At 42.9% G+C, this 24,058-nt stretch overlaps 1 protein-coding gene across 6 annotated transcripts in view; it reads left to right on the top strand.

The window, feature by feature from the left end:
* Window positions 1–24,058, top strand: part of MTUS1 (microtubule associated scaffold protein 1) — a 163,279-nt gene that overhangs the window by 27,638 nt on the left and 111,583 nt on the right. For 5 of the 6 annotated variants that reach the window (XR_011386321.1, XM_070068467.1, XM_051842585.2 and 2 more), the window contains one exon: window positions 19,972–22,208. The exons of the other annotated variant lie outside the window; for it this stretch is intronic. Coding sequence is in view for 4 of the 5 variants with exons in the window: in XM_070068467.1 (XP_069924568.1) it covers window positions 20,121–22,208 (2,088 nt within the window). In the remaining variant the exon portion in view is untranslated. The remainder of the gene's footprint in view (window positions 1–19,971; window positions 22,209–24,058) is intronic. 6 annotated transcript variants of the gene reach the window in all.

Here is a 24,058-nt window from a genome sequence, read left to right on the forward strand (position 1 = left end):
TATCTTTAGCATAGATTGATAATGGGTTATGAAAAAGGTCTAGATTTTGGCATACTTTCTCTTTGTAGGAAAGTTTAATCTACTTTGTTAGCCAGTAGAGTACTAAATGTACTTGCTTTTTATCTTAATTGGCATCAGTGATTGTGGCCAAAAGTGCTTCCTTGGTATGACATCAACACAGATGAAGTTGGCCTCTCTCCTGGGAAGTGGGAGCTGGTAATTTTGTTTTAGTAGATGCAACATGACAGTCATAATTATGAGTCTCTTTATTTAAATCCTCTATGGTGCAATGAATTGGGATATTGAAAACAAAAGGCTTCCAGTTTGGACAGTACAAGTGAAATATTTGCTCTTCACCTGTAGCTTTGGGACACAAACTGTTAAATACATTGTGTTGGTGTGGTGCATCTTTAGTATTAGTTTTTGTTAATTTTTTTAAAGATTTATTTATTTATTTGAAAGGTGAAGCTACAGAGATGGAGAGACAGAGGCAGAGAGAGAAGTCTTCTGTCTGCTGATTCACTCCCCAAATGGCTGTAATGGCCAGGCCTGGGCCAGACTGAAGCCAGGAGCTTCATCCAGGCCTCGCTCATGGGTGCAGGGGCCCAAGCACTTAGACCCTCCTTCCCTGCTTTTCCAGGCCATTAACAGGTAGCTGGATATGAGGTGGAGCAGCCAGGCCTTGAACCGTCGCCCATATGGGATGCTGGCACTGCAGGTAGATGCTTAGCCTTCCACGCCACAGTGCTGGCCCCCAAGTTGTTTTATTGTGTAGGCTTCTCTCTCGTTTCTGCAGGCTTTCCTATCAAGAGGTGTGATGTTCTTTATGCAGGATTAGTTTCTGGGATTTATGCCATTTCACCCAAGGCAGCTAGATATTCAGAGTTAAGAAGGACAAAGATCAGAGTTTTATCATAAATGCTCCATTGGGTTTTGCTTTCTTTCAAACCTTTGTGAGGCCAGATGATGGTAAGCTAAAGAATAGGTGGGAGATAATTCTAGTCTTGGTTGTGTCTTGAAATAATTGAATGAACTTGAAAGTCCTCAGGGCTGCTGCAGTGCACAAATCTAGGCGCATCTCATTACCGCCATCTCTAAGGTGAATGGTACCCTGGAGTTTCTGTTCCTTGGGGAGTGGTATGAATGGTGACCTACAGGCACGTCTATAAAACATAATTTATTCTCTCTAGACCTCAGTCTTCTTGGGTATGGAATGAGTAAGTTGGAGTAAATGGATTAGGATATGCTAAACAGTGGAAGATAATTGGAAGTGTTGGTTGACCTTTTGTCCATGAGTGAGCTTTTTTTTCTTGGAAAATAATGAGCTACCTTTGCTAGTAAGAGCAGTATTTTATTTCAGGAGAAGTCTGTCTGTTGCAGTGTCTGTTTTGATGTGCAAGCTGCCTGCTTGAAAGACTGTTTTGGCACGTTTTAGGTGTCTGAATCAGACTGTCTATCGTTGGAATTTTTAAGACAGTTGCTTTGGGACTACATGAATTATTTTGTAAAGTAACAGCTTTGATGGCGGTAGTCATTCAGTTGCAAAACACACAAGATTCTGAGTAAATGATTTCCAGATTTATTTTATTTTCTGTGAAAGGAATGTTGGTCAAAACTGAGCAATTCATAAAGAATACGTTTTATTCCATTGGAGCATAAGTATATTTTAGTATTTTGGTATTTAAATAAAATTCCAAACACTCATTATATTTAAATAATAATAAAAATGTGTGATGTGAGAGATGCCTCTGCCCCCTTCCCTGCTTAAGATGGTAAACTGTTAGTTAGATACGTAATTTTCTAGAATTTCCTCTTGCACATATATTCGTTATTGAGAATTTTAAACAAAGATTTATTTATTTGAAAGAGTTACAGAGAAAAAGGGAAAGAGAGAGAGAGATATTTTCCATCTGCTGGTTCACTCCCCAGATTGCCACAGTGGCAAGAGCTGGGCAGGTCCGAAGCCAGGAGCCAGGAGCTTCTTCTGGGTCTCCCATGTGGGTGCAGGGCAAGCACTTGAGCCATCTTCTGCTGCTTTTTCAGGCACATTAGCAAGGAGCTGGATCAGAAATGCTGCAGCGGGGACATGGACCGGCATCCGTATGGGATGCCAGGGCAGCAGACAGTGGCTTTACCTGCTGTGCCACGGTGCTGGCCCCTATTACTGAGAATTTTTGAGCACTCAGAATTCTCTGTTTAAAGGAGGTGAAACTCCTAAAACCTTGTTAGTATAGGAAATTTAGTGTAGGAAGTGAGAAGTTGTGATGTAGATGCATATTTAGCATTTCCTCATCCGAACTTTCATCTTTTTTTATTATCCAAATCACTGGAATATTCTGGTTTCTTTAGAAGCAACCACTCAGCAACAGTGAATACTGATTTAATCTGACAAGCAAAAGCCCCTCCCCTTTTCATGGGACTTGTCGGTTTTGTTTTGAGGTTTACTGTAAGTGATGTACAGTATGAACAAGTTTCTGCCTATAAAGGCTTAGGAAATCTGCGATGTTTCATTGGCAGGCAGTCCATGGAAAATTCTTGAGTTTTGTGGGGGGGGAAAAGAAGTCATTACAGCCAGTCCTATTACTGCTGCAAGACTGAGCCGGGCTGTGAGCAACCGTGGTCTCCAGAGAGGAGTCATTGTATGGTCTGGTGCTTGGATTTCTTTGAGTCTGGGTATAGTTTCTGCATTGCAGTATGAAAGCCAGACTCCTCTGCACAACCCCAAGAGGTTTTTTGGGACAAATAACTTGAATAAGACACCTCTCTTGCTTACTTTCACAGCTGTTGACTTTGATATTCTGAGGAATCTAGGTAAGTTAGATATATAGTGGATTGGGCCTCTAAACTAAAACACTAGACTTGGGTTTTAAAAGTAACACTGTTTTTTAATAACAGCTTTCTGAGTTTTATGTACTTTTCACTTCCATACACGTTGGTTTGTGGTATTTGTCATGTTAAATTACCCCTACTTCAGGGTACATTCTAGAAAGTGTGAAAAAGCAGGCCGGCGCCGCGGCTCACTAGGCTAATCCTCCGCCTAGCGGCGCCAGTACACCGGGTTCTAGTCCCGGTTGGGGCGCCGGATTCTGTCCCGGTTGCCCCTCTTCCAGGCCAGCCCTCTGCTGTGGCCCGGGAGTGCAGTGGAGGATGGCCCAGGTGCTTGGGCCCTGCACCCCATGGGAGACCAGGAAAAGCACCTGGTTCCTGGCTCCTGCCATCGGATCAGCGCGGTGCGCCGGCCGCAGCGCGCCGGCCGCGGCGGCCATTGGAGGGTGAACCAACGGCAAAGGAAGACCTTTCTCTCTGTCTCTCTCTCTCACTGTCCACTCTGCCTGTCAAAAAAAAAAAAAAAAAAAAAAAAAAAAAAAAAGTGTGAAAAAGCAAAGATTATGAGCAAATATGAATATGTATTTACCTACTTTTTAGAAAGACAACTAGGCAAGTGTGGTACTCAGCTTTGGGCCTGAGTTGTCAAGCATAAATGCTCTTGCTAAGCCATATGTAAACGTTTTGTTCTTAAAACCAACTGTAGTCATTTAATGGTTACTATGACAATACCTGGAAGAGTGGTAGGGAATCATTACATATAGACGTAGTGTCCGGTATCATCTGAGGTGTCTAGAACCTTGGCTATTTGGTTAACTGTGCCTTGCGATCCTGGTTATACTGTGTGTGTGTGTGTGTGTGTGTGTAAATCGAATGAGGCAGAGTGGGTGAAAGGGATGGAAGAAAACTGGAACTAATTATTTATAACTTAAAATGCTCTGAACCTGTTTAACTTGGCAATTTGGGTTTCACACTATCATAGCGGCAAGAGTTGAGGGCTGGGGGAACACAACTGTGCTGCATTTCATGACCTGTTTAAAGAATACAGGAAATACAGTTAAGTGTGAGAAGAAGATGTTAAAAACATTTTGCTAAGTGACATTACTAAGCTTTCAAGAATGTGCCTGTAGGGGTTTGTGGGGGTGTGGGGTCTCCACATGCTGCATTGGTGGATTTAGGGAGTTCTGGAGCCAGAGTGTTGCACAGTAAAAGCAGATTTTTTCAGTGAACGGCGGCATTAGTCAGTGAGCCCCAGCAGGTCAGTTCTGTGGATCTGTGCTCCGTTCCCGCACTTCCAGCAGGCGTCTGTGCACAGCTTTTCCTCAGTGCTGTCCGTGGCACAGTTAGTGGGGGCCTCACTGCCTCAGGGTTTAGTTGCACAGCGTGGCTCATGCCAAACTGACAGACCCTTCTGTAGTAATCACAGAATAAATCAGTTTTCCGAAGCCAATGCTCATTTAAGTTGAAAGCACATGTTAAAAAAAAAAATAGCTCCTGAGGTTGAGGCAACACTAATTAATTGTTTGCTCTTTATTAGTGTAAAAATGGTTTTTCTTTGGAATCCTCTTTTTTTTTTTTTTTTTTTTTTTGACAGGCAGAGTGGACAGTGAGAGACAGAGAGAAAGGTCTTCCTTTGCCATTGGTTCACCTCCAATGGCCACCGAGGCCAGTGCGCTGCGCCGATCCAAAGCCAGGAGCCAGGTGCTTCTCCTGGTCTCCCATGGGGTGCAGGGCCCAAGCACTTGGGCCATCCTCCACTGCACTCCCGGGCCATAGCACAGAGCTGGCCTGGAATAGGGGCACCCGGGACAGAATCCGGCGCCCCGACCAGGACTAGAACCCTGTGTACTGGTGCCACAGGTGGAGGATTAGCCTATTGAGCCGCGGCGCCGGCCTGGAATCATCTTGTTTCTATGGTGTGTTTTCTATCTGCTTTACAGGAGGAGGTATGTGTCTTCCACTCCCACTTCAATGGTTTAGTTTTTGGGGGGCTGGTTGGGGGAAGTGAAGGGTTGCCATCTGCTTTTAAGACACTTTAATATTTGAGTATTCCAACAAAATATTGTAATTAGTGAAGTGCAAGATGTTAAAGACATTTTAAATATGGACCTGATTATGTGGTTTTGAGGGTGGGTGAGAAAAGGGAGCAAGGTTTTTTTTTTTTTTTTTTTTTTTTTTTTTTTTTTTTTTCCTACAGGCAAAGTGGACAGGGAGAGAGACAGAGAGAGAGAAAGGTCTTCCTTTGCCGTTGGTTCACCCTCCAATGGCCGCCGCGGCCGGCGCGCTGCGGCCGGTGCACCGCGGCCGGCGCACCGCACTGATCCGAAGCCAGGAGCCAGGTGCTTCTCCTGGTCTCTCATGGGGTGCAGGGCCCAAGCACTTGGGCCATCCTCCACTGCCTTCCCTGGCCACAGCAGAGAGCTGGCCTGGAAGAGGGGCAACCGGGACAAAATCCGGCACCCTGACCGGGACTAGAACCCGGTGTGCTGGCGCGCTAGGTGGAGGATTAGCCTATTGAGCCGCGGCGCCGGCTGGAGAAAGGTATTTTTCTTTCTTTCTTTCTTTCTTTCTTTCTTTCTTTCTTTCTTTCTTTCTTTCTTTCTTTCTTTCTTTCTTTCTTTCTTTCTTTCTTTCTTTCTTTCTTTCTTTCTTTATTTTTTTTTTGACAGGCAGAGTGGACAGTGAGAGAGACACAGAGAGAACATTTTTTAAAAATGTGACATAAAAGAGTTTCTCTGATAGCTTCCTTTGTTGAGTAGTATTTTCTCTGGAAAAAAATTTAAATTTGTATGTTTTAGAAAGAAGTGGATTACTCTCCCCTAGATAATGAGCCTAAATAGAATCTTAATAAATTATGCTTGATCAATTATTTATTTTAACCCAGATCTCATATCTGTTCCTTGAACCTCTGCTTTATTTGTTGTTGGGAATGGATACAAATCCTTTTAGCTCTAGAACTCCCAGCATTCATCTCCTAAACTCAAGTATTAGGTGTTTGTTTTTTCTTTTTTAAGAAAAGATAAGAGAGCTCGTCTACTTTGTTAGACTGAGCTGAAATCCTTTGAGTTTCTGTCTGGAACGTGATAGATTATTGATGCAGTTTTCCTCCCTCTTCTATCTGCTATGGCTTCCTTCTTTAAATATTAATGTAAGTGAAATAGTCCTTTAAAAGAATGTTTAATTCAACAGTGTTTACCATGTGTCGTGCTGTCTGCTGCTCAGAGCAGGTGGCCTAGAGTGAGGGAGCCTCTTCAGCTCACCCCCTTGCCCTCTCACTACAGTAGTTCCTAGTCATCCCAACCATTTTCTCTCTGACAGTCCCTCCTTGCCTGGGCATCTCCTTGCTTCAGCCCAGCCCAAGTGTGAGTTTCCTTTTCAACAGTGCTGGCAGACTTGCATTGCTGGAAGAATCGATCCAAACTCTTGAGCTGACCTGGCCACTGCTCTTCTCCCCACCTACCGACCATGTCGAGTTTCTGATTGTTACCAGCCAGAAACCAAGATCACAACCATTGTGATTCTCTGACTGCACCGCCTGTCTCTCCATTTCTATTTGAAAAAGTCGTATGTATTTTCCCTTCCTGATCAGTTTCACTTCAGATTTTTTTTTAAAGATTTATGTTTTTTGAAAGGCTGGGTAGTGGGAGAAGGGGAGAGTGAATATGAGAGAACGAACAAGAGCAAGAGCATGTGATATCTTCCATCTGCTGGTTCACTCCCTAAGTGGCCACAATGACTGGGGCTGGGTGAGGCCAAAGCCAGGAGCTCAGAACCCCATCCAGGTCTTCCATGTGGGTGACAGGTGCTCAAGTGCTTGGGGCATCCTCAGCTGCTTTCTTAGGTGCATTGACAGGGACCTGGATTGGAAGTGGAGCAGCCAAGACTTGAACCAGTGCTCACATGGGAAACCGGTGTTGCAGGTGGCAGCTTAACCTGTGCCACAAAGCTTGCCCAGGATCCCCTCATTACTTTCGTGGTCTGCTAATCTTACATCTAGTAAGACACTTTAGATGGTGTTGTCTTCTCTTCCTTACACACAAATCTACTGAACCCAGACTGTAGTAGGTGCAGAACTTCACCATGTCTGGCACATGGTAGACATCAGATCCCTATCTCAAGTGGTGATCCTGATTATACTGATTGTGTGATATTACCACAATTTTTGATTGAATTCAACTTTCAGTCTACAGTCCCCAAACATGACTGCCACTAATTACAAGAAAGGAAACATTCAAGGACTGCTGTTAATTAAAAAACAAATTCAGACTTGATGAAGAATTCTTATGAAAAAAAAAAAACTCAGTTTTTATGTTGCATTAGAAGGGGTCAAAGTGAGCCTTAAGCTTTCCTTGAGGTCTAAGAGCCTGCCACCATGGTTGTCATCACCTAGGAAGGGACATACAGAGATCTTGTGCCCTGAACCTGGCAGGGTACCTTCAGAAAGAATCTGAATTTAAGTCATCCTGGTTTCTAGAAATCTCTGTGCAAGTGTAAGTAATGGCCATGGAGGTCTAAATACAAATGGATCTCTTATTAGTGAAGACAGTGTTCTAGGGACCAGAGCATTGGGTTTGAGTTAAGCATATCAGAGTTGGCTCTTTGTACCTCAGACTTCATGTTTTCCCTCTTCAATGGTTATGGAATGTGGAGCTGCCTACAGAAAACCTGTGTTCTTGATCTACCTCCCAACCTAGCTTCCAAGCAGGTATGGCCATGTGACAAAGCTGTGGCCCCTGGCATTAGTGTCCTGTACATGCAAGTAGCTTCCATGCTTGTCAACCATTCCCCCTTCCAATCTGTTCAGTGAACACATATGGTGCTCTTTTGGGCCAGAGATTGAGGTCATGCATGACAGAGGAATGGAAAGGTGAAGACCCCTTAATTCGGGACAACCTCTGTGAACTTTTCTATGAGACAGCAGTAAGCTTTTGTCTGGTCTTTTGCCTTTACTTGTGGTTTTCTGTCACTTGTAATTGGAATTTGAATTCTCAACTCAACAGTATAAGTGTCGCTCCCCCTCTTCATGGAGGAACGACACTAAACCCTGCCTAGGCTTCATATCTGAGTCACGGCACCATTATGTCGCTCCCCCTCTTCGTGGAGGAACGACACAGGACCCTGCGCTGTTCTTTTGTCTGCTCGGCCCTCCCCGGGTTTGCTGCTGGTTCTTCCCGGGTTGGCTGCTGGTCCTTCCCGGGTTGGCTACCGTCCTTCCACCTCCGTGGAAGGGCGGTTCCCCCTGCCACTTTCCCCACTTCCGCGGGGGAGCGGCACACCGCCGGCTGGCTCTCTCGGGGGCTGCACAGGTGTTCCTTCAGATAGATGTTCCCCTTAGATGTTCCTGGTGCATGCCGTCTCTCTCCTCCTTTATAGTCCTCCTCTGCCAATCCTAACTCTGCTACCCACACGCCGAGTACGCTGCTCTCCTCCAATCAGGAGCAGGTCCTACAGTTTATTGGTTGAACTGGAGGCAGCTGTGTAGAAGCTGTTTCCTCCTCTCCCAGCGCCATATTGTGGGAGAGCAGATGCATAGAATAAGTCTTAATTCCAGTAACTTAGTCTAGTCCGAGTTGCTCCCCACAATAAGTATGCTTTATGACTTCAGACAGTGAATGTCTAGACAGGGGAAGAAGGAATTGCCTCAGACATAGTATGCTCTCTGAAGTGGACTGAGATTTTGTTGATTTAGTCTAAGAAAGGATTTAAATGTTGGATTAATGTTAAGCTTCCATCGATCATTTTTAAGGTCTCTTCTAACTCTGAGAGTCAATGACTTTGCAGTGTTTAGTTTTCAGTTTTTTTTTTTTTTATTGTAGGTTAAGACAAGTTTTACATTGTAATATCTTAAATTAGAATGTGTTTTATAAATTAGCCTTAGTTTTGCCTACTGACTGGAGCAGAATTTAACGTTTGATCTTGCTGGTCCATAGATAACAACCAAAGGAGGAGATAGGTATAATGTCTGCTCACATTTTAATGGCTGGAACACATAGCATCCACCTGTAAGGGATGTAGAAAAATATTGCCCAACTGCGTGCTAGAAAGAAGAGGAAAAGATTTGAGTGACTGGCCAGCCCTAGTTACTTGTTATGAAAATTCCATTGCTCTTTGAGAATAGCCAGACCCAACTAGTGACAGACAGAAGCGAACCCCTGGAGCAGGTCCTCCTGGTCGATTTGGCAGGGCTGCCCCTGGAGGTGTGGAGGAATGCGCCTGTGCTCTGTAGATGGTAGGAGGAGCTTGGGCAAACCTGTCTGCTTTATTCTTCCCACAGTTTCTAGTCAGATAGGGTAGGTTACTTCACTCATGGACAGGATGACAACACGAGTTCAGACTGAAGCCAAGTGTGATATAGTAGTTGAGCTCCCACATGAAAGGAGACATCAGGAGTGGGAAAGAAGCCCTCAGCTCTAGCATTCCTGCCTGCTGTTCTCTTTCCTCATCAGGCTTAGAGTTCACCCATACTTTAAAGAAGTTGCTTCTCAGTGAAGCCACTACCCCTTTCCCTGCTCTTCCAGCACCTCTGAGGGCCAGTGGAGATTGTCTCTTAGAATTCTCTGACAGGTGCATTAGTTATATCAAGAATAAGGCTACCTTGTGCCCAGGGCTTAAATTTACTTTCCCCTTTCCAGTCTCAGATTCTGTGCAGCCATATTGTCCCTTGTAGCTAATTAGAGGACTGGAATGAGATCCAGTGACAAAGTGAAGATGGCAGAAATACTGAGATGCCCTCAGTTTGAGTAGACCCTTTGCCATTATCAAGTTCCCTGGGGAGAAATGAATCTTAGGATTGAATTCCCTTGCAAGGTAAAGTCCTGATGGGTTAAAATCCAAAGGAGTTCAATTCCAAAATCAAATTCTCTTGGCCCTTTGGCACGTTAATTATTTTAGCAAATGTTTAATGAAAACCCACTCTATGCACTCCTCCTGGTGCTGGGGGTGCGTTGGTAAAGAGAAATGCTACCCGGCCCGAGTCTGCATCTGGAGCTGGTTTCCCCTGGAGACTTCCCCTGTAATGGTTTGTGAGTAGCCACAGCCCAAAGTTCTGTTTGATTCCCTGGGTGGGATGTACTCGTCTGGTTTTTCCTTGGACCCCTACCCTCCCCCCCCATGATAAATGCCTGGCACAGCATGGTCCTGGCCTTCAGGGTCCAGCTTTAGTGCACACTTGTTTTTTTAATTGTTTATTTGTAAAGGCAGAGTTAGAGAGGCAGAGGGGGGAAGGGAGGGAGGGAAAGAGGGAGAGTGAGTGAGTGAGCGAGCAAGAGAGAGAGAGTGTGTGTGAGTGAGTCAGTCTTCCATTTGCTGGTTCACTCCCCCAAATGGCTGTAATGTCTGGAGATGAGCTGATCTGAAGCCAGGAGCCAGGTACTTCCTCCAGGCCTCCCACAGGGATGCAGGGCCCAAGGACTTGGGCCATCTTCCACTGCTTTCCCAGGCCACAGCAGAGAGCTGGATCGGAAGAGGAGCAGCCAGGACTCGAACTGGCACCCTTATGGGATGCCAGCACTGCAGGCAGTGGCTTTACCCGCTATGCCACAGTGCCAGCCCCAGCACACTTTCAGGACTGGTTGATAACCCCTTTTTGGATGTGATTCCTATCTTTTTCCTCTCTCTGGTTATGAACTATTTGAGAAATGAGAAAAAGAACAAATTGGATAGATTATTCTAAATGAATTATAGCTAGATTCTGTAATTATAGAATTCATTTCTACTTTGACATCCGAGTTCCAGAGGAAAGCTGGCTTGAGGGACAGAAGTGTGTGGGAGATGTCCTCTTCCCCTCCTACCCTCTCTACTGTAGAGATGGGGCTACTCCTGGGGCTGCAGAGTAGAGCTTGTGCGATAGGCAGCAGGGCCAGGACACTCACCTTTGGGTCTGGGATTAAGGGGTGTCCCCAGAACCTCAGTGGTCAAGTTAATATTTAATGCATTTTTAAAAATTAGAATGAATACAAAATATCAAGGTGAACAAAATATCAACTAACACAGGATCAGTAATGCATTATCTTAAAAAATTCAGAATGAAGGAAAAATGCATTATGAACAAAATATCAAATATAGTGAATGACAGGGTCAGTAGTACTCAAAATTTCCTTGTCCCAGGGTTCCAGGATGACCTCGGTGACCCTGTCTTACATTAGGTGCCTCACGTGAATACCTCCCTCAAGACCCAGTCTTGGCTCTGGGGGGCAGTTCATTCCTAGAGAAAAAAGAAGGGTGCTGGACTGCTCTGGACTTGTGCAATTCATTCCTCCTAGATTTAAAAATTGCATTGTCGGGGCTGGTGCTTTGGCACAGCGGGTTAAAGCCCTGGCCTGCAGTGCTGGCATCCCATATGGGCACCAGTTCTAGTCCCAGCTGCTCCACTTCTGATCCAGCTCTCTGCTATGGCCTGGGAAAGCAGTGGAAGATGGCCCAAGTCCTTGGGCCCCTCTACACATGTGGGAGACCGAGAAGAAGCTCCTGGCTTTGGACTGGCACAGCTCTGACCGTTGTGGCCCTTTGGGGAGTGAACCAACCGTTGGAAAACCTCTCTCTGTGTCTCTACCTCTCTCTGTAACTCTTTCAAATAAATAAAATCTTAAAAAAAAAATTGCATTGTCACTTTTCCTGGGTGTAGTGAGTAAAAGGACAGAAAAAGTAGAAGCATTACTCGAATTAAGCTCCTCCATGTGGTAGGAATAAACCTACATGGGATACAAGCAACAGTCTATCCAAACTGTGAATGTGTGCAGGTATTCTCTGTAGGTTGGGGTGGGTATTAGCCCTCTGAGAAGAAAGTTCAAAAACATAAACCAAGAGTTTATAGGTAGGAAAGTCTGTTCCTAGTTAGTTGGAAATGATACAGCTGAATGTGAAGGCAACTAGCCATGACAGCTGCCAGTGTCTGGAATCTGGTCAGTTCTTTGCTCAAAGCACTAGGCTACTTCTTTGTTATTCCAAAGTGGTCCATGGATCAAAAGCTCTGTGTCGGCAGGGAGTTAGAAATACAGAATCTCAGGCTCTACCACAGACTACCGAATCAATCTTATTTTTTACCAGAAGCCGTTGATTTGCATGCACGCTGAAGTCAGACATATCATAGAATACGATTTTTAATTTATGCTTATTTTTAAAAATTAAAGTGTAACTCTGTAGTATTATCTATATAGCCTTTCATTTTGCAGCTCACTAAAATCAAATGTAGCTTCCTCCTGTTGACATGATTCAAGTCCCAGCCTCTCCACTTCTAATGTGCACCTTGGGAAGCCATGGATCGTGGCTCGGGTAGTTGGGTTCCTGCCATTCATGCGGGAGATTGAGTTCCTCGATCCTCACTTAGGCCTGGCCTAACAACCTCGGATGTTGAGAGCATCTGGGGAGTAAACCAAATGGGATGTCTTCTTCTGTCCTCTCTTCCTGCCAAATAAAGTGAAAATTAAAAAGCAGAACATAACAGCGACAACAACAGCTTGTTAAACAGTCTCACGGGAAATCATTATGCTTTTTGGAAACTGCCTGCTAAATGTGCTCATACTGGGTTCCTAGGTGTAAGATTTGCCTCACTAAACTTGGTGCTTGGTTGAATTTGTCAAAAATGGCACTGCAGGAGCCAGTTGAATAATTTAGGTCTGAATTGTGAAAGTAGGAATAAGCTGAGGTTTAGGGCAAAACTATTAGCTCCTTGAATGGTTTTAATAGGTGGAAGAGACTTACAATATCAACAACATACTGATGATTTTTGTGGTTCAATTACTTAGATTTTAATTATTTCATGTGAGTGGTATATAAACATGAGCTCCCATCTATTGGTTCACTCCCAATGCCTGCAATGACTAGGGCAGGGCCAGGCCGAAGCCGGAGTTGGAGACTCAGTCTATGTCTCCTGTGTTGTGGGAGGGACCCAAGCACTTGAGTCATCACCGCTGCCTCCTAGGGTCTGCGATAACCAGAAGCTGGAATCCAGAGCAGAGCAAGGACTCCAACCTTGATGCTCCTGTATGGGACACAGGTGTCTCCGGCATCTTAACCCCTAGGTCAAACCATCTGTCTCTTGATTGCTTTATTTATGACTTTAGAATAAAATAAATTTTGTAGCTTAGATAATATACCAATGTTGTCTTTTTAATTTTTATTTTTTAAGATTTATTTATTTGAGAGGCAGAGTTAGCACACAAGTGCACACTTCCATGCACTGATTCATTATAAATGGCCACAGCAGCCAGAAGTGGGCCAGGCACAGGCTTCCTCTGTGTCTCCCATGTGGGTACAGAGGCCCAAGCACTTGGGGCATCCTCTGCTGCCTTCCTAGGCATGTTAGCGGGAGGTTGGATCGGAAGTAGACCAGCCGAGACTCGAAGTAGCAACCGTGTGGGGTTAACCCACTGCATCGTAGCACCAGCCCTTTTTTAAAAATTGAGAGCAAGTTAAAGAGGAAGGTGGCATTTGGGGTTTTATAGCCTAGGGAGTTAAATTGCTGTTATGATTTGTGAATTCTTAACTTTTAAGTAGAATGATGTAATTTTATGATTTGGAAACTATAAATCACAACTACTTATATTCACATCTTAAAAAGATGGACATCCTATATGTTGCCATAAAGAGTAAAATGAACTTTGGCATGGTTATAAAGTAATGAAGCTACTTTTGACTTTTGGAGTGAAAAATTTTTTTTTAAGGTTTATTTATTTATTCGAGAGGCACAGTTACAGAGAGGGAGAGACAGAAAGGTCTTCCATCTGCTGGTTCACTTCTCAAATGGCAGCAATGGCTGGAGCTGAGCCAATCTGAAGGCAGAAGCCAGGAGATTTTTCTGGTATCTCACAGGGGTGCAGGGGCCCAAGGACTTGGGCCATCTTCCACTGCTTTCCCAGGCCAAAGCAGAGAGCTGGATCAGAAGTGGAACAGCCAGGACTTGAACTGGTGCCCATAAAGGATGCCAACACTGCAGGCGGTGGCTTTACTCACTACACTATAGCATTGGCCCCATGGAGTCAAATTCTTTATTACATAATTATAGTGTAGCAACTTGAGCTGTGTTAAGTTCATTTTACTGGGCTATACATTGTGGGTAGTAGGAAGATGTAGAAGATATCTACTGACACGGGAGAGCCTCTATTGAGTTTCCAGTTCAGTAGTCCAACTAAGGCACAGTTCTAGTGTGTAACTATTAGATTGCCTAATGGGAATCTGGTAGTAACAATGACCTGGCCATGTCAGGCACTTTATTTCTCAGAGGTGGTTTTCTTCTTTGTAAAATGGAGAAGTTTGAATTGGATCTCAAATTTCTTCCAGCGATTATATGATAACGATGAAGGCCATTATAATTATTTTAATGAACAGCAATTATATAACGATAAATTCCATTATAATTATTTAATGAAAATGATGAAGATTCAGCTTTTCACTGTAAGAAGTTATTGATTTTTATCTTTGGAGAATAAAGAATTTCTTCAGCTAAGATGTAGAAAGTAGTTTTATTTTTTCCAAAGATGTCAAGATTATGACTCAAAGGTAATACTGTTAGTTATTTTCTTTGATCACTCCTTCTAGTACATATTTATCAGTTTTTCACCATATAAATCATTATGAACATACCTTCTATTATCTTTTATTCAAGAGGAGTTGCCCTATTCTATTCCCATATCTTAGTTAGTGAGGAGTTTGTTCTCTTTTTCCACAGAAGACATTTTAGACAAGTCTGTCTTACCCACGTGATTCTCTTAAAAAGGAGGCTTGGTACTGCTTTTATTTTTTATTTTTTTGTTCTGGTATATGATACTACTGAAAGGAAATTTGAGAAATTATCTTGAGTGTGGATGACTACATTCAAGTCTCCCTCCCTCCCTCCCTCCTTCCCTCCTTGTCTATCCCCCTGCACCCTGTATTTTTAACGTTCTCATTTTCTTTAGTAAAACATGTTTGGGACAGTTGCTTGGAAGATTTCATAAATTACATTAAAACTACAGGAACAAGAAAATTTTGCTTACTGACTCAGGTGAGATTAAGTCAGAAGATGCAAGGGTACTGCAAATATTCATGGAAAATGGGATTGAGAGATAAGTTTCTTTTAGTGCAAAGCAGTTTTGAAATTCCTGCATGGCTGTTTTGTAATGCAGTTTCCATGAGCCTTGTGTCAGACAGGGGAAGCTGAAGCACTGTTTTTAAAGTGGAAGAGCAATGAAATTGGCCTGAAGACAAAATGGGTAATTTTTAGCTTTTTTGATAAACCTTTTTAAATTTTATTTGCTTACAAGTTTCATGTATTTCATATATGCACATTTAGGAACACAGTGATACTTCCTACCCTACCCTCCCTCCCGCCCACGCTCCCACCTTTCTTCCTCCTCCTCCTCCTATTCACACTCTTAATTTTTACAAAGATCTATTTTCAGTTCAACAAATACTATAAAGAAAACAACACTGTTCCTCAACAGTGGAGACAAAGGCTGTAAGCAATCATCGAATCTCAAAATGTCAATTTCACTCCAATACATTGCATTTTTGGTACTCTATTAACACAGCTCAGGGAAAATGGGAAAACATGGGATCTGTCTTTTTGGAACTGGCTTAAATCGCTAAGTAAAATGGTTGCAACCATTTTGTTCCAAAAAGCAGCATTTGATTTATTTTTTCTTGATAAACTTTATTTTTTAAAGATTTTTGAGAGGTAGAGTTATAGACAGAGGTAGAATTATTCTATCTGCTGGTCCACTCCCCAAATGGCTGCCACAGCTAGAGCTGGGTCAAACTGAAGCCAGGAGCAAGGAAATTCTTCTGGGTCTCCCATGTGGGTGCAGAGGCCCAAGTACTTAGGCCGTCCTCCACTGCTTTCCCAGGCCATTAGCAGGGAGCTGGGTCAGAGTGGAGCAGCTGGAACTCTAACTGGAACCCATATGGGATGCCGATGCTGTAGGCAGAGACTTAACTTACGCCACAGTGCTAGCCCCTTGATAAACTTTTGAGGGAAGATTGGTCAAACTTTTCCTGTCTCTGGCTTTATCATCATGGTAATGGTGACTGGAAGCCATTGTTTTCTTTAGTGAAGGGTGCAGTTGATCCTCCAGCTAATCCTGGAATTATGAGCTCAACTGCAGAAACTTCTAGGTATCCAAATCTCTGTAACACTAATTTTTATTCGTATCTATAAAGGTCAAAAAAGACTTCAGTAAATTTTTTTCAAATTGAATAAAAAACTGTCAAGTATTTTCTATGAATACATTTTGGGGGTTTTTAAGAATAGCTTTACTCTCCAATTGGAATTTGTTTTTGTGAATTGAAAAAAATCATAAACCCAAGTGTCCTAAACAGTTAACATGAAAGTTGAGTGGTTGGTGGGTTCTTTATTTGCCTGTTACTCTTGTAAACCTTTGGCTTGTAAATCTAGAAGATTTAGTTGTAACTGTAGTGGCATTTCAAAGCAATTAAAAATGTCTTATTAGACTTGGAAAACTATTGAGACGATACTGAACAAAATGCATAAGCTTTCAAAGCAATACTTGGGTAATATGTGAGTATCTGTTATATACATATCTCAGCATATATGCTAAGATCCTTCTCCTTTTGTTCACTTAACAATGTGACAAACTATATAAAGAATCTTAAAGTAATCATATCCATCATATCCTTTGTCTGAATGTTTTTATTCCTAGGCAGTTTTTCCAGAGAAATCATCTTTTTAGTGTTAGTTATAAGTGATATACTGGAAACAAATCAAACATTGGATAGCATGGGACTGGTAATTTACTTTATTCTCAGTTTATATATATTAAATCATCTTTTATGTACTTTGTAAATGAGGACTTCAGTGATTAGAAAGTATTAATTTAGCCTGATGACTATAAAGACAAATTACTTATAAGGTTATGCTAAATGCTCATATTTGCAGTGAGCTTTTCTTATATTTGCTTATCCCAAAATCTTTTAAATGAGTATTGGCCTTCATGGAAGCTCAAAATGTGGCATATTTAATACTTTTGGAAATTATACTCCATGCAGAGAAGTCTAAAACTGAATAAACATACTTCTGATTTAAACATTTTGCAAGAAGGGTGAGCACCGTGGCCCAGTGGGTTAAGTCACCTTTTGGGATACCCATATTCCATATCAGAGTGCTGGTTTGAGTCTCTGCCACTCTACTTCCCCAGCTTCCTGCTCATGTGCCTGGGAAGGTAGTAGATGATAACCCAAGTAATTGGGTTCCTGGCTCCTGGCTTCAGCCTGGCACACTCTTAGCTGGTATGGGCATTTGGGGAGTAAATCAGCAGATGGAAGATCCTTCTCTGTTTCTCCCTCTCTCTGTGTCACTCTGCCTTATAAATAGATAGGTAGAAAGATAAATCTTAAACCATTTTGTATGAATATATTTTAGACCACAGAATTAAAAATATTAATCTTTTTAAGGTATTGGCAATAATCTGTTACTTCAGGAATTCTTTTAAACTAAGGAACTGATTTTAGCTATTAAAGAGTTGACTGCTCAGGGCTGGTGCTGTGGCATAGCAGGTAAAGCCGCTGCCTACAGTGCCTGCATCCCATATGGGCAGTGGTTGGAGTCCTGGCTGCTCCTCTTCAGATCCAGCTCTCTGCTATGGCCTGAGAAAGCAGTAGAAGATGGCTCAAGTCCTTGGGCCCCTGCACCCGCGTGGGAGACCCAGAAGAAGCTCCAGGCTCCTGGCTTCAGATGAGCACAGCTCCAGCAATTGCAGCCAGTTGGGGAGTGACCCAGCAAATAGAAGACCTCTCTCTCTCTGCCTCTCCTCTCTGTATGTAACTCTGACTTTTAAATATATAAATAAATCTTTAAAAAAAAAGTTGACTGATAGACAGTTTCTATCAATGTATAAATCATGCAGCACTTCCTTTAGAATTCAGAATCTCTTTTTGAACGTCTGTGTGTGTGTGTTGCACACAAGTGCTGTTGATGAACATTTCAATCTTTTTTTTAATCCCAGTCAAGGATGGGTCAGAAACACACAGAGCACTGTTAGTGTGGGGATACTGATCTGTCAGGTTCCTATTTTCCTGCTTTTATTCAGGTCACTGAAACTTGAACACAGAAAAGATTGCAAAATAGGAAAATGAGATCTCTCAGTTCAGAAATTTATAGGTCACACATAGAGTGTCATTTTCCCCCATAATGAATGTTACTCAGAAGAGCACTGTGACATCTGGTTGACAGTGTATCCTGGGGTTAGAAAGCCAGTTCTAATGAATGCCTTACTTGTAGTTCAAACTTGAACATTTGGATCTTTCTTAAGCACTTCAGTTTGATGAAATGCATAATCAAATTTTAGTTGTTTTAAAAAAGTGCTTGGACTTGAAAACTTGGGTGTTTTAAAGTGTTTTATTCAATAGTTTTCCCTATATATTTACAGCCTTGTGCAGTTATTATTAATTTTTTTACAGAATTAAAAAATATTTTTTATTTAAAAGTCAGGCAGAGAAAGAGAGTGAGAGATAAGTCTTCCATCTGTTGGTTCACTCCCCAATTGGCTGCAATGGCTGGAGCTGCGCTGATCCGAAGCCAGGAGCCAGGAGCTTCCTTGAGGTCTCGCATGCGGGTGCAGAAGCCCAAGGACTTAGGCCGTCCTCCATTGCCTTCCCAGGCCATAGCAAAGAGCTGGATCAGAAGAGGAGCAGCCGGGTCTTGAACCGGCGCCCATATGGGATGCCGGCACTTCAGGCCAGGGCGTTAACCTGCTGTACCATAGCGCCAGCCCCATCATTACTTAATTTTAGAGCGTTTTCATTAGCTCCAGCAGAATTGACATCCCAGTTAGCAACCATTCTCCATTTCCTTCTTCTCCCTTTCCCAGCCTTAGAGAAACACTCCTGTGCCTGTCTCAAGTTGCCTGTCTGGACATTTCATGTAAACTGTACCATATAAGGTGTAGTCTTTTGTGACAATACTTAGTACAGTGTTTTCAAGTTGTGACACTTGATCCACGTTATGTATCAATATCTCATCCATTTCCATCGCCGTATAACATTCCCTTGTATGCTTTATAACAGCGTTTGTTATCTGCTTGCCAGTTGATGGACATTTTAGTTGTTTCTACTTTTGGGCTGTTATCAATCACTGCTTCATTGAAGAGTCATGTACATTTGTGTACCTGTTTTTGTGTGAACTTGTTTTCATTTATCTTTTGTAGATGCTTAGGGATAGAATTTCTGGATCATATGGTATCTTAGTTGGCCCAGGCTGCCATAACAAAATATCATAGACTGAGTGGCTTAAGCAACAGAGATTTATTTTCTCACAATTCTGGAGGCTGGAAAGTAAGATCGGGATTCTTTTGGGGTTTGGTTTCTGGTGAGAGCGTCTTCCTTGTTTGTAGACAGCTGCCCTTTCACTGTGTCCTAACACGGGTGGGAGGGAGGGAGAAGGAGCTTGTTCTGTCTGGTCGGCCTCACCCTGATAACTTCATTTAGTGTGAAACACTGCCTTGGAGTTGCTGTCTCCAATAAAGCTACATATGGGGGTTAGGCTTCAACATATGGCTTATGCAAACAGTTCAATCCATGGTCCATAGTAACTCTTTAACATTTCAAAGGAACCTCCAACAAAGTACCTCTGCAATATTTTCCAATCAACTTTTTTTCCGTTCAGTTTGGATATTGTGTATGTTTAAGATAAGAATGAAGATGGTGAAGGAGAGTTCTAACTCTCTAAATCTTCAGTGATTTTTTAGCTTATTTGCTGGACCTGCCTGGTCTGTCCAGCAGTCACTCTCCATGGAAACCCTGGAGCCTCTTCTGGGAATGAAAGGGCCACTACTACTAATTATGCTGGGACAGCAGACATGAGTTGGCATTGTTCCAGGCTAACGAATAGTAAGTCATTCTGTCAACCAACAGGGAGCAAAATCTGCTGGCAGATTTAGCTTCCTTCTCTTTTATAAGAGTCCCTGGGAGTGGAGAGGAGTACTGTCATCTAGGAAGACAGTCACAGGGATAACTTCAGCAGTATCTCCATGTACCATTTTGCCTTTGCAAACTAACAGCATGTGTATACGAGGGAGTGGTAATTACCTATGATAACTGAATTACCTGTATCAATAGTTGTGGGTTCTAAATGTGAAAATAAAGTTGTTGTTAGTCAAAGGGTGACCTGTTGATTTCCCTAATGTGTACTTGAGTTAAACACTTTATTTCTTCCAGGGAACAGCAAGTCATTTCAACTTGACTGCATGTGAGACTTCGAAGTATTCAACAGTGCTTTGAACTTTGGAGATGGACAGTTTTCCCTTCTCTCTTGTATGAAATTGAAGAAGAAATAAAACAGCAGAGGTTTAAAGTTCATATCCAGGATGAATGATGTTAATTCAGACAAGACAGGAGGTGAACTGCAATCCTTATTTCTCAGTGATAAAAGTGGAAATACACATGTATATGACCAACAGTTACCCTCCACACAACCATCATCAACCAACACTGTGAGCTGGAATTGTGCCAGCCCAGATGACATGCTGGTGGAGTTTGAAACCAGCCCTGCTGTGGACAGTGGTGAAAATATTTCTTACAACCATCAGTGTGTTGAAATACTTGATCACCAAAAGTCTTTAAGTGATTTCATTAGGAATCAGGTGTTACATAGGCATAAAGTTTCCACGTGCCAGTCTTCCATCCTTGTGAATACAGAGGAGCCCAATTACCCACACAACGGCTGTGATCCCCTAGAAGCAGTTCAGGGCCAGTGTGTTGAGCCATCTCTACCTTTTGTGTGGAAATCTAACAGTGATTTGAACTATACAGGCTACCCTACTGACTTGGAGCTAAACCAAACATTTGACTCAAGAGTGGAGAAAGTTAACTGCACCTCTGTATCTCATCATGCCATTGAAAATCATCAGTCTTTGCTTACCCCTGGAAATCTGCAACCTACCAGAATGAGAATTGGAAATACATCTTTATCCTCTTCCACTTGGGCATCTTCCCAATCTGACAGGCTGCATGTGAGAGAAACTAGTTATGAAAAAGAGGTCTTTGAAAACCCTGAAGCCACACCATCAGAGACCCAAGATAAAACTCACACAGCATTCTCTGATGTGATGATGCAAACTGAGGTTGTGGTTCCAGATTTTGGAAATCAGTGTCAGTATTCTTCAGGAAAGGTCACCAGTGAGTACACAGATGGATCACAGCAAAAACTAGTTGGAGAAAAAGAGATACAAGCTCTAACACCAGTTTCTGATGGTGTGGAAGTCCCTAGTAGAGCTGTATTACAAGAGGTCTTTTGTTTGTCTAAAGATGAACCAAATAGTGAGACACATTCACAGAGCTCATATGGGCAAAAGGAAATGGGCCAAAATCTAAGAGAAACAGTGTCTAATTGTCTTATTGATTATGAATGCCCTTTATTGGTGCCAACTTTTGATAAAAGTAAAGCCCAAGTGTTGAACTCTCAGCCTGAAGTCACTGTGATTGAGGATACACAAAGTGCCTCCAATGAAAAGGATTTGAGACCCCTAAATCAGACCACAGAATTGATACTAAGTAGCCCACCAGGACAGAAGGTGACTTCATCACTGGAATTGACTTGGGATGCAAATGATATTGTCTTTAACACAGATAACTCTGTTTGCATGTCAACACCAATTCTAGAACACACAAATGCAAAATTTTCCATTCCTCCTGTTGGAGCAACAGAGAAATGTAATACGGTGGGAAAGAATAACCGAGAGTTTAAAAATTTACCAGACTTGAAGGGGACAACCATCAATATGCCTAAATCTAGTCCAGGAAAATCAACAGCCAAAACAAATACACCTATAGGCAGCAAAGTTAGAAGAACTGAAATTATAAGCTACCCAAGACCAAACTTCAAGAACGTCAAAGCCAAAGTTATGTCTAGACCAGTGCTGCAGTCCAAAGATGCTGCTTTATCAAGGGTCACACCCAAACCTCAGTTGACCAATGGCTCGTCACCCTCATCCGTGTCTTCCACAAGACATTTGACAGTTCTGAGCAAAACCCCACGACCTGACTTAAATGCAGACACAAAAGCAGAAATCCTAACTAACAAGATGCATAAGCAGCAATTTAATAAACTCATTACTAGCCAGGCTGTGCATGTTACAACTCATTCTAAAAATGCTTCGCACAAGGTTCCAAGAACAACATCTGCTGTGAAATCGAATCAGGAAGATGTTGACAAAGCAAGTTCTTCTAACCCAGCATGTGAGACTGGGTCCGTGGCTGCATTTTTGCAGAAGATCAAAGGCATACTGCCTGTTCAAATGGAAAGTGCGGAATGTTCGGAAATGACGTGTGTCTCCAGTGTCGATAGGATTAGCCCTGAAAAGAAGGGTGAAAAAGAAAATGAGGCACCTGCGGAAAAACAAGAGCTAAAAAAGGAAAACCTCAATGAGACTTTTGAATATGGTTCTCTGTTTTTGGTGAGTGAAATTATGGGGGTTCTTGAGGGAACGGGAAGTAAGCTCAGATGTATTAGCATTTAGTTAGCTATTATAAATCAATAATACTGCAGAACTAGGTGTGTAGACTTGCTTTCAGGAGTTATTTCTTAGGACAGAGGGGTGTGTTCATAGATAACAATGTAACAAACGTTCATACTGAAGAAAAGTCCTCTGTTGAAGTGTTTTGTGCCAAGTGTCAATGTTCCTTTTAGTAGTACGCTAAAAGAACAAAGGACTTCAATATTGTAGAATAGTTATTTGGAGTTATACCTAATACAATCAGGTTTTATTTCATTGTTTCTGAAAAAAAAAAAGGTTTGTTTATAAACTTTAACGTGTACCCCATTTAAGAAATGGCTAGGTGGTGCTAGTAAACATATCGACATAAAAATAACTCCTGGGTTCTGCCCTGGGAAGTAGAGCCCTCCCCTCTCCTGTGTGCAAAGTGCTTGCTTCTGACCAGCAAATGTCATTTTGGGCCAGGAAGTTCTTGAGACCCAAGGGGGAAAGGACTGGACGGTGAATGTCCAAGGTCTCCTGCTGTCCAGATGCATTGACTTCTGGTACACAGAATAAAGAAACTCCATTTCACGTGTGGATAGTGGAAAGGCAGCATGGTTTCTGTAGCACCTGTCAAACACTTGGGGAGGACTAGACAGTGCTACTTACAGAACAAATTCATATGCAGTTTGGAGGTTATGATTCTTCAACTGCACATAAGTTTTGGACAATAGTGTGAAGAAACTAATTTTCCAAGTATTGAAAACAGCCCCCTTGGACTTTGTGTACTGATCCTCAGCCCTATTTTTGGCAGTGGGGACTTAGGTGTATTTTTGGCCCCACACAGGCTGTCCTTGGGTGCCTGTGCTGGGGTCAGAAGGGAGTGAGGTGAGGGGTAGGGGGGAGGCAGGAGTGAGCCAGCCAGTCCCTCGGAGGGCTCGTGTCTAAGGGGAATGAAACCCACAGCATGGTCCCATGCTAAGGGGCTGTTTGGGTGCTTTTTCAGGGTGCAGTGGGGGCCACAGAGGATGTCTTTGTCAGATCGTTTTAGGGGGTGATGTTAGAAAAGATTGCAGGTGCTCTTTTTGTGGGAGGTGATGAGGGGATCTGAGGAAAGTTTAATAAAAGGAATTTTTACAGAGGTATGGGCAGTGTTTGGGAAAGTAACAGCACTAGGGCTGTTTCCATGTGTAGGCTAGACCAGAAGTGGGCAGGGGGCCTGGCTGGAACGTGAGGGCCACCAAGGACCCCCGGACAGGGAGTTGTGGCCTTTTTGGAGGGATGCCAATGCTCGGCCGTGACTGGGAAGGGAGGGAGAAGGGAAGGAACACCCCTCAAATCCCACTGGAAGCCAGAGGAGGACAGGGAGTGGGCGAGCCCCCAGCAGAGTGTGAGGGCATTGGTGGGCAGGCAGCAGGAGTCCGCCGTGCATCTATCCCCCTTCATCTCCACACCACTCTGAAGACAGTCTTCCGCTGGGTCAGTTTAGAGGTGTTTGGCTTCACAGTAAAGGTGCGTGGGAAGAATAGTATGCCACAGGGGTTTCTAATGAGTTTGTTATTTCACAGCTCAGATTTTGTCGTTAGGTTCTCTTGAAGTCAAATGCATTTTAATGTTTCGCTAAGTTTCAGTCATCTCCTGATTCTAACCAGTGTTATTAGTTTGTGTTCAGAGATACACACAGAAAGAAGATGTTTATTCCTCCTTGATTTATGAGAAGCTTTTGGTATGTGTCAGTCCCCAGCTACCAGAAGTAGCATAAAGTTACTTTAAGCAACATTTGCCTTGACTTTAAATTGGTTGTATGATTTTGGAACTGTAAGCTTTTC

This window comes from Oryctolagus cuniculus, chromosome 2 (genome assembly GCF_964237555.1).
Source record: "Oryctolagus cuniculus chromosome 2, mOryCun1.1, whole genome shotgun sequence".
NCBI lineage: Eukaryota > Metazoa > Chordata > Mammalia > Lagomorpha > Leporidae > Oryctolagus > Oryctolagus cuniculus.